This window comes from Nannospalax galili, unplaced genomic scaffold, assembly GCF_000622305.1.
Source record: "Nannospalax galili isolate Female #2095 unplaced genomic scaffold, S.galili_v1.0 scaffold429, whole genome shotgun sequence".
In the NCBI taxonomy this organism is placed as follows: Eukaryota; Metazoa; Chordata; class Mammalia; order Rodentia; family Spalacidae; genus Nannospalax; species Nannospalax galili.
This window is the reverse complement of record NW_008360330.1, coordinates 3138903-3148899: the sequence shown is the minus strand read 5'-3', so window position 1 is coordinate 3148899 and position 9997 is coordinate 3138903. Positions and strand designations below refer to the sequence as shown.

The following is a 9997-nucleotide window of genomic DNA, read 5'->3' as shown; positions in this document are numbered from 1 at the left end:
AGTTGCTCCAAACAATAGGATCCAGGGATTAAGGTCTGCACAAGCCTGCCACCTCTGTCTATAGTTGATTATGGCCTTCAGCTGGAGGAGCTTTTCACATATCCCAGAAACTGTCCTCTTGCCTTCCCAGAGCAGTGGTGAATATTGCCAACAGAAAACAAAATATCTGAAGATGAAGCATGAGATGGAAGTATCCTCACTGTTACGCTTAATGGACTCAGTGAAGAGGTTGAGCATGGGTTTACAATGATGGGCACCATGGGTTCATTGAGGCTGGTGGGGGCCACAGACTCCCTGCACTGTGTTATGCCTAGGATAATCCAGTCTCTGGCAGGATTGCCCAAGGCAGAGCTTGATACACATGCAGGAATTTGAATGTTTTCTCCAAGAAAACTATTTTACTCTCTCTCTCTCTCTCTCTCTCTCTCTCTCTCTCTCTCTCTGTGTGTGTGTGTGTGTGTGTGTGTGTTTAATGGATAATCTAACTTCTCCATTGTCCTTTCCATATTAAGCTGATCAGGATCTCAGTAATATATATGATTTCTCTTTCCTGACTGGGAGCACTAAGTCTGACCCAGACAGTGAATGACATTTACACTATTATTTCCCTTATAGCTAGAAATAGAAGTGACAAGGGAATTCTGGATGGGCAAGCTTCATTCTTCCCTTTCAGGGCCGCTTCATTGCTCTCATCCCTTGTACCATAGATGAGCATGTGTATATTGGCATATTCTGTTTCCTCATTCCAGAGTACTGTTCTTCATATATGACAGCATGGGGTAATATTTTGATAGTGGTAGATGTTTCCTTTCTCACTTCACAAATTAATCACTTTGTGATAGTGAAAATAGCAGAAGCAAAAAGTGAGACAATAGAAATACCATAGTTAGGCTCCAAGCTTTGCCTGTTCTTAGTTTCCGCTGGAGAAGAAATTGAGGGGCAAAAGCTTGCTCAGAGCCCTCCTAAAGTGATAAGACTGGATGTTTAACAGAAGAAATTGAATCCTTATTCTCTTCCCCAGGGCTGACCCAGAATCTAAGAAAACCTAGAATAGATCTCATGGAAAAATATGTAATCCCAGGATGTATATAAACAGAGGCAGGGTCATTTTGTGTATAGTCCATATATCTATTGAATAAGAGAAAGAAAAAACAACAAAATGGATCCTAAATAGTTGAAATTCTTCCTTCTCCCACAGAGGGTCACCCTTGCTCCATGTCACACACACTATGCATTACAGTGAATAAACTTCAGACTCTGAGTTGCTCATAATATCCACTTTGCCCTCCATTGGAGACTTAGAATAGGGACCAAGACTCCTTCACTCATCTAATCCTCTTATACTCAAATCTGATTTAAGTCTGACCTCTTACCTCTGTGACAGCCTTCAGTTCTCATTACTCCCTGGTCTTTCCTTTCTTCCCACCTTTCTCCCATGGCATTTTCAAAAGGTTTACTTTCCTCAGAAAATCAACAATCAGTGATGTGACTGTGAATGACGGCCAGGCTTGGTGACTTCCAATAGGAAGAAACACAGCAGGCCAAGCATGAAGAGTGTATAAGTTTCTATAGGCCTGGTGTTCAAAGAATGAGCCCTAATACAAACTTTCTGACTGGCTGGCTAGCAGCCACCCTTGGACAAAGCACATATAGAAGTGGGAAAGATCCTGGATTTCTCCAACTCCACCTGAGAGTTCTGATAAGTGGAGAAAAGTTTGTATTTCTTTTTTTTGATAGATACTTAAGAACTGTTGTCTCATTCTCCTGGACCCATCATCAATAGGTTCTAACACGTAACTTTCCTTGCCCCTTACTATTAGCATTTAAAATCTATCTCTTTTAGATGGTTCTGACTCCCAGGTCATAGAAAGATGATCACCTGACATGCTAGCATCCAGAATTGCATCTATGCTCTCTCACTCCTCCATTTCCCATTCAGTCTGCCAATCCCCATCTATAGAAGGATGACAGAAGAACTTTTCTTTCTGTCTTCGAAGCTTCAGCATCCATTTTGGACATGAACTTCACAGCAGCATGTGTGGAACAATGGATCATTTTTAGCTAAGTAAACAGCAAAAATATAATATATAATATATTTATATAATTATGTTTAAATACTTATAAAGACTTAATAACTAACCTCATTATTTAAGAGAGACTACACAAAAGAAAGGCAAAGGGCCAGTTTAGAGTAGATGAGTCCTGAAAGATGACAGTCCATCTGAAGTGGGTATTCATACAGTGTCCCTGGCAGCTTCTCTTCTAATATTTTGATGTTGGTTTACACATTGGGTGGTGCTGAGCTGTTGGCTGGGTACAAAGTGGGGAGTAGAGCAAGAGTTGAAGAAGGGATGGAGTACAATACAGATGGGGGAGGGTCCTGCTTCTCTATCACATTTCCCCTTCTACTTTTAATCAACTGCTCCTTTAAAGAACCTTCTGCCTCTAATTCTTCCCTACTTGGGCTACTTGATGCATTGCCCTGCACCTATAAACACTCCCTTACATTTTGTAAAGGCTCTGATACAGACTCTCCTTCTTCCACCTTCCCACCTGTCTTCTTCATCTGCCTTTTGCTTTGTGCTGCGGGAGCCTCTCTCTCAGTCTGCCTCCAGGGCAGAGGAGCGAGGGGCTCTGGTCCCACAGTTACTGATTTTCTTCTGCGTTGGGATCTCTGCAGGTGCATTCATCCAGGTCACAGTCAGCAGCAAATGGAATGACCTAGAGGAATGAGTGGGAAGTTGAAAGAACCCATTTCTGTGCCAAGCTTCACACTTTTAAACCAGTTTTCGCTTTCCTCACTTAGTCCCAGAGGAATCATGGAATTCTAAGTTCACTTCATAGACCTGAAATTAACACCTACTCTCTCACTTCCATAACATGTCATTTTAGGCAAGGTAATCCTTCATGACTTTCCTTTCTTCATCTATAAATTGAGAAAACACCAGCAACTACCTCCCAGAGCATGGTGGTGTGGTTGGACAAATGAAGCTGTAAAACACACCGTGGCTGGCAGCTACTATAATTCTTGTTGGAATAACTCCTAATGTTCCTACTAACACCTAATGTGATTGCTTTTGTTGCTGTTGTCATCCAGCCTAAACTCCAGAGTAGTAGAAAAGATGGATGTTAGCATTTTCTCTCAGCAGGCTAGGCCAGAGGTAACTTAACTCGAAGTATGACTACTATATGGAGAGCCAAGAATCTCTAAACATTCTCTCATTCTAACTCATCATTGCTCTTGGGACATTGGTATCATCTCATTTGCATGAATTTTTGTCTTTATTGAGCCCAGAATACACTGAGGTGATGGAACACCGCATCTCTCCACCCACTGTGTCTGGCTATCTTCCTTCTATGTCATTTTTCCTCACTCATGTCCAAGATAGTCCGGAAAGAACTGCTCTTTACTGCTGTCAAGAGGTAAGCACTTGCTCTTGAGTGTCCATAACTAACATAAAAGAGAACAGGATAGTTTGGAGACATGAGTTGAGAGGGACAAATAGTCTGGGTATTGATGATCAAATGAGATTAAAAATAAATGGGCATAACATATATAATATTAGTTCAGGCATACTGAAGCGATGGGCTTGGTGATTGGACATCTAGATTGGAGAATGAGTGGGGTTGTTTAGGAAAGTTTCCCAGCATATTTGCACATATGAAATAAAATGCAGCTTAGTATGCAATAATGAAGTGACTTGATAAGCCTTTGCAATCTCAAGGCATTGAAATTCATAAAGATAAATTCTAGGATTGTTGACTCTGAGATGAGGAGAGAGTTGCTTCATTTCTTCCTAAGTGCCCTGCTTTCTTGTATAGATAGGCTCCTTGACTACTTATTTTCACAAATGAGAATAGAAACTAGCTGATTTCTGACCTATGGTCCAAGTTTGTGATCTGTTTCTCTTAGTTTAAGATTTATTAGTTTTCAGAGCAAGACACCCAACTTGCTTGGAGACGTGATGTTCCCCTCTGTGCTCTGCATTAAATAAGTTAATTCATGAAAGTGGTGAGAATAGTGCCTGCACATAGTGAGTGATCAGAAGAAAATATCTATGCAGTGTTCCAGTCTGTATATAGTTGATCATGGCTTTATTGTGGAGACACATACAAAGAAAGAAGGAACAAACACATATTCCTAATTCATTACATTGGCCAACTAGCCAACCGAGGTTTCTGAGTATCTTTGGAGTGCTTGGATTTTTACCCAAACACTATAACATTTCTGCCCACTCAATTTTATAGACTTAACTTGAATTCATGTATTGATTTAACACATCCAAGGGGACAAAGATCATCAGGCAAACGGTTACTGCTTGAGATCTGGTCCAGAGTGTGCTCCCAGGTAGCTCTAGCAGCAGCCGTATAACATCTGTTTATGATGCACTTACAACATTCCATATAAGATCATTTTCTTAATTATGAAGATGAATAATAACTAGAAAGCCTTTCACTGGTAATCCAGAATCCTCAAGTGTAGGAAACCATTCTTTTCTCTGACTACAGAGAAGCTTCCAGGGAAATGATAAGCAGGCATGAGACTTTCAGCATCAAAAGCCATTTCTGTTGTGACAAGTCACTGAGCTGACACTTTAGAGGGCTAGTGTTTTCTAAAAACCTACACTAAACATCTCTAATCTTAATCTTGTCACTTTAGAAACTCTAGTATTAGTTCATTTTAGTTCTTTCTTGACAACTGAGTAAAAAACAGTCATGATGCCCCATGAAGGGAGAGCTAGGCAAAGTCCAGCTGATCCCAAGAGCCACACTTTTCCACCCTCCAAAGTACTTTCACTTACCTTCTTGGAGGACAGTGTGGAAGAGCAGCAGTCTCCCCCATCATAGTGGCAATAGGCCCGGTTGTTGATAGTATCACACCAACCATCTGCTTGGAAAGGCTGTGAGAAGATACAGTCAGCGTCTCTGTGCAAGATCAGTGGCCTCATTTTTCCCTCCCACTCACCCCCATGCCAATTCAACTCAATACGTGGAACATCAGAGAGATTGTGGGTACGCACCCAAAAGGACATAGCACAGTCTCAATAAGTTGGAAAGCCTTGAGGAACAAGTTTTGGACCTTAGGAACAGTCCAATTCCATGTCTAGCACCTGCTTCTTGCCTAATCTAATGTCTGGATGAATCATTAAACATTTTCGTCAGTTGCTTTTCCCTTTCTATAATAACAAAACTTATTTTATTTTTATGTACATTTTATTGAGTTTTTGTGCATTTCATGTAATAGATCTTAATCAAATTTAGACCTCCCCCCCCCACATCCATGGTCCCCAATCACTCCTACAAGATTTCATGAATTCTGTCATATATGTTAAACCTATCTGGTCAAGTGTTTGTATCCAGGTGGCCCACAGTACAAGTTCATCCACTGAAGTCTAGTCAGGCTCTCTAGAGAATCTCCCTTAAAGAAGATCTACTCTCCCTCACCCTGCAGTAATCAGTTGCCAATAGTTCCTCAGCTAAGGTTGGGGCCTGCTGCCCATTTCCCCAGTTCTATGCTGGGACTTTTGTCTGGTTGAGTCAGCATGAGTCTTGTGTGTGCTCTCACCATTGTTGCAAGTTCACATGAGCAAGTTTATAATAACAAATCTTTATAGCATGTGGGTTACAATTTCACGCTTTAATCCTGTTAACCATAAGGAAAAGCCACCCATGTTTTAGGTAATGTTAGCTTTATCAGTAAGAAAACAGAAATGTATATAAGTGATAAGACTCTTCCAGGATCACACAGCCAGGGTCAGGCAGAGCTCAGCATTATCTGTCACTTATCTTGCCTTTATGTTGCTTCTTGTCTTTATGCCCTTCCTTGGTTGTGCTGAAGCCTGGTACTTAGAGACCTAGCAGCCTTCAGGTGCTATGATGATTCACATGGTGTCTGTCCAAGGTGCAACTAGTCCCATGTTTGAGGACACCAGAGCCAGCACAGAAATATTCCCACATGTGCAGCCACCTGATGCACAGCAGCTAGTCCAAACATTAGAGTGGGAAGAACTGAACTATTTCTATCCACGCCTGCTACTGCTGCCAGTGAACAGGAACCAAAATGGGAAAGGGGCCCAGACTAAACCAGAGTTAATGGAGTGTTTCACCCCAAAAAGGAACGTACAATAAGAACAGAAGCAAGTGGTTAAAAATCAGTGCAGCAGACCAATACATTGCTTCTCCAGCAAGCTATCTCTTGAAGTGTTCATTAGTCAGCCCACCTGCTCTGCAACTCTGGCACACTATCTCGAGCTCATACCCAAATGCAAAGCCTCAGGAAACATTTTGTGGTCATGCTCTTTGGATCATAGAACTCAAGTTCTGAGATCAACATGTGAAAATCACTTCCTCGTCACCACCCTCCTTAAATGTCAAATACAGGGACAATTCCCTAGTCTACTGTGCTTTGATGAGATAGATCACTCAACTCAATAATGGCCATGAAATAATTTTCAGCAATTGAGTTACGTCAGAACGAGCTCATCCAAGGCTTACTTCAGTGTTTTGATGTATTCTGTGGGGTCCTGAGGTCATTTGAACATCTCCTTCCAGATGTGCACCAGTTTGCCAACCACTGAAAAGCTGCTACTTGTGAAGTGGAACTCAACAGCTGTTGCACAGCTGAACAGTAATGTCAGCTGAAAGCAGGAAGTGAAAATGAATTCTGTTTCCAACACAGGCCTCACTGGGATAAAAGACAAAGATTCAGAGAGGAGCGTTTGTCTTTAACACTGGAGCCAATTACTTTAGCTCCAGAAAATTTGACATAATCAGGACTTGGGTACAAAACTGTGGCCAAATAATCAGAATTGAGGGCCAACCAGTGCTCCTGAACACCTATGGATGTTCTTGGAGGGCCAGATCCATCTACTTAGATTCCTGGGAATTTCCTTTTTCAAGTGCTTAGAGCACCATTTACTCATCTAATACTAAGATTTATTACTTTTTCTCTCAGTCTTTTTAAAAAATATTTTATTTTTTATTATTTTTATTTTATGTGTATGAATGTATTGCCTGCATGTGTGTAAGTGCACCCATGTTGTGCAATGCCCACAGAGGTCAGAAGATGGTGTCAGATCCCCTGGAACTGGAGTTATGGAAGGCATGCTAGGTGCCATGTGGGTTCTGGGAATTGAACCGGGGTCCTCAGTCAGTACTCTTAACCACTGAATTATCTCTCCAGCTCCCTTTCCCTCAGTCTTAACTAATTCATTAGCCGAACTTCATAAGTTAATTTTTTTCTTATCTGTATAAATAGTCTATAAAAACTCACAGGTCTCCCCAAAAGCTTACTTTACATATAATAGTGTAGAGAATTAATAGTGGGTCTGAAGTTAGCTTCAATGACTATCTTTTCATAAGAACAGCCTCTACTTTGCGTGTGTATGTTCCTTGTGTAGGTGCATGTGCATGTGTATGTGTGAATGCTTGTGGAGGTCAAAGGATAACCTCAGGTGTCATTTCTTGGGTACCATTCATCTATCTCCTTCCTTCCTTCCTTCCTTCCTTCCTTCCTTCCTTCCTTCCTTCCTTCCTTCCTTTTTTCCTTCCTTTCTTTCCCCTTTCTTTGAGAAAAGCCCTCTCACTGGTCTAAAACTTGCCAAATACACTAGGCTGTGGCCAGAGAGTCCTAGGGCTCCACCCATCTCACCTCCCTAGTATTAAGAATAGAAATACAGGTGCTGGAAAGATGGCTCAGTGGTTAAGGGTCCTCTGCAAGAGGACCCAGGTTCAGGTCCCAGAGCACACGTGGCAGCTAACAACTGTCTATAACTCCAGTCTCAGGGATCTGACACTCCCTCTTCTGACCTCCACAGGCATTGCACACATGGTGCACTTACATATGTGTACATAAAACACTCATACACATAAAATAAAAATAAGGAAATCAATCTTTTTTTTTCTTTTTTTTTTTTTGGTCTTTTTGAGACAGGGTCTCCCTGTAGCTCCAGCTGGCCTGGAACTCGCTATTTAGACCAGGCTGGCCTTGAACTCACAGAGATCCACCTGCCTCTGCCTCTGGAGTGCTGGGATTAAAGGCATGCCCCATCACGCCTGGTGGAAATTGATCATTTTAAAAAGATTAGAAGAACACATTACCACACCCAGATTTTAAATGGGTTCTGGGGATCAAGGTCAGGTCCTTGTACTTATAAGGTAAGCATTTTACCAACTGAGTGGTTTCTCCAGCTTCAGTTTACACTTTTGAATGGGTTCAGTAAAGAATCCTGGGTAATTACTCTTTGTAAAGTCCTTATCATGAATAGCTTCTCATCGCAAGAACACCAGGAAAGGCATGTTGACAGGTGCAGTCACAGCCTAGGTGACCCTCTCTAGGTCTCACTGGGCGTCTATTACAGTGAGTACAAATAAGTTCTTTTTAATTTTTTAAAAAATTAGTCTACTTATTATTTTTATTTTATATGTGTGAGTACATTGGCTGCATGCATGTAAGTTCACCTATGTTCCTACGTTGTGCAATGCCATTTATTTTCTACTCCTAAACTGTCCTGGGAAGAGAAGGGGACTTATAAAAAGTTTAGGAATAGAGAAACTTTGGAAAGACTTAGCTGTTTAATGTATTATATACCTATTAGAATTAATTGCTCCTCCCCCAACCTGCCAAAAACAACCATTCCACCCTCAACAAACAGAGTCTCCTATGGCAACATGTGCCTGGGAAACCTGACAGTTTGAATACAAAGCTACAATGGAAAAAGTAGGAAAGGAAAAATGACTAATTGATCCAAAGTTGGAAAGCATTTGAAGACTGGATGTAGAGTAGATTTTGATCTCAACAACTGAAGATGTGAGACTCAGAACATAACTCCGCCCATAAGCACCTCTCCCAAGGGAGGGTGCTGGGCTTAATTTCTGTCCTGTGTACGTGGATATACTTCCCCACCCATATGTACTCTTTTATACTGTTAAGTGTCTTTTGTAACCATCTGAAGCTCATTCCTTAGGGGCCACTTTTTCATTCTCGTTTTGACCATGCTGCTAAATGAAAAGTTCTGTAGGAAATGCCTGCTCAGTTGCCTTTTAGCCACTTACACAACACCAAGTCATCAATACGAACATGAGTTATGTTCACTGTTCAGGAAGAGTCACAGGAAGAAAGCAACTAAAGTAAACTCCCAAATCTAGGACAGTGTCTAAGCTGCTCGTCTGTGATCCATGACCTTTATTGTACCCATTGTACTTGTTACAGGAAGGCTTATCTTGCCAGCCTCCTGGTGGTAGTTGTATTACAAGAAAGTAAGGTATTGAGATAAGTAATAAATGATAAAAACACATAATACACATGTCAGTCTTATACCATTTTGGAAATCTCATCAAACAAAACACAGTTTCTTCTTCATTAATGCTATCATAGAAGAAGGACCTTGAAACAGGCTGTGTTGTTCCCATTGTGTCCAATGACATTTACTATTTCAAGGCTCCTCCCCCACAGAGTAAGCCACAGAGATGCCTGTGGTTGTAGTCATTTAGTAAACCAGTGTGCTGGATAGCCTTAGTGTCAACTTGACACACCTTGGTTGAGGGAGCCTCAATCGGGAAATTGCCTCTATTGGACTGGCCTGTGGCCATGTCTGAAGGGCATCTTCTTGATGAGTGATGTGGGAGGGCCGAGCCCACTGTGGGTGGTGCCACCCCTGGGCAGGTGGGCCTGTGTTGCATAAGAAAGCAGGCTGAGCAGGGGCCAAAAGAGCAAGCCTGTAAGCAGCGTTCCTCCATGGCCTGTGCTCCAGCTCCTGCCTCCAGGTTCCTGCCCTGAGTTCCTACCTTGGGCTCCCTGATGACTGCGACCTGGGAGATATAAGCTAAATAAACCCTTTCCTCCCCAAGTTGGTAGTGGTCAGAGTGTTTTGTCACAGCAATGAAGAAACAAACCAGGACAGTGTTTGGTACCGAGAGTGGGGTATTGCTGTGACAGACTTGAACTTCGTGTTTCGAGGAGGACTGTGGAAGTGTTTGGAACTTTGGGCTGGAAAAC

General features: G+C 41.9%; 1 protein-coding gene across 1 annotated transcript in view; it reads right to left on the bottom strand.

Moving 5' to 3' along the window:
- Nucleotides 1-2184: 2184 nt before the first annotated feature.
- Nucleotides 2185-9997, bottom strand: part of Pappa2 (pappalysin 2) — a 315095-nt gene continuing 307282 nt past the window's right edge. The window contains exons 21-22 of the mRNA XM_008826112.2: nucleotides 4803-4901; nucleotides 2185-2721 (exon numbers count right to left, since the gene is read on the bottom strand). Of these exons, the coding sequence (XP_008824334.1) occupies nucleotides 2647-2721; nucleotides 4803-4901 (174 nt within the window). The 3' untranslated portion in view covers nucleotides 2185-2646. The remainder of the gene's footprint in view (nucleotides 2722-4802; nucleotides 4902-9997) is intronic.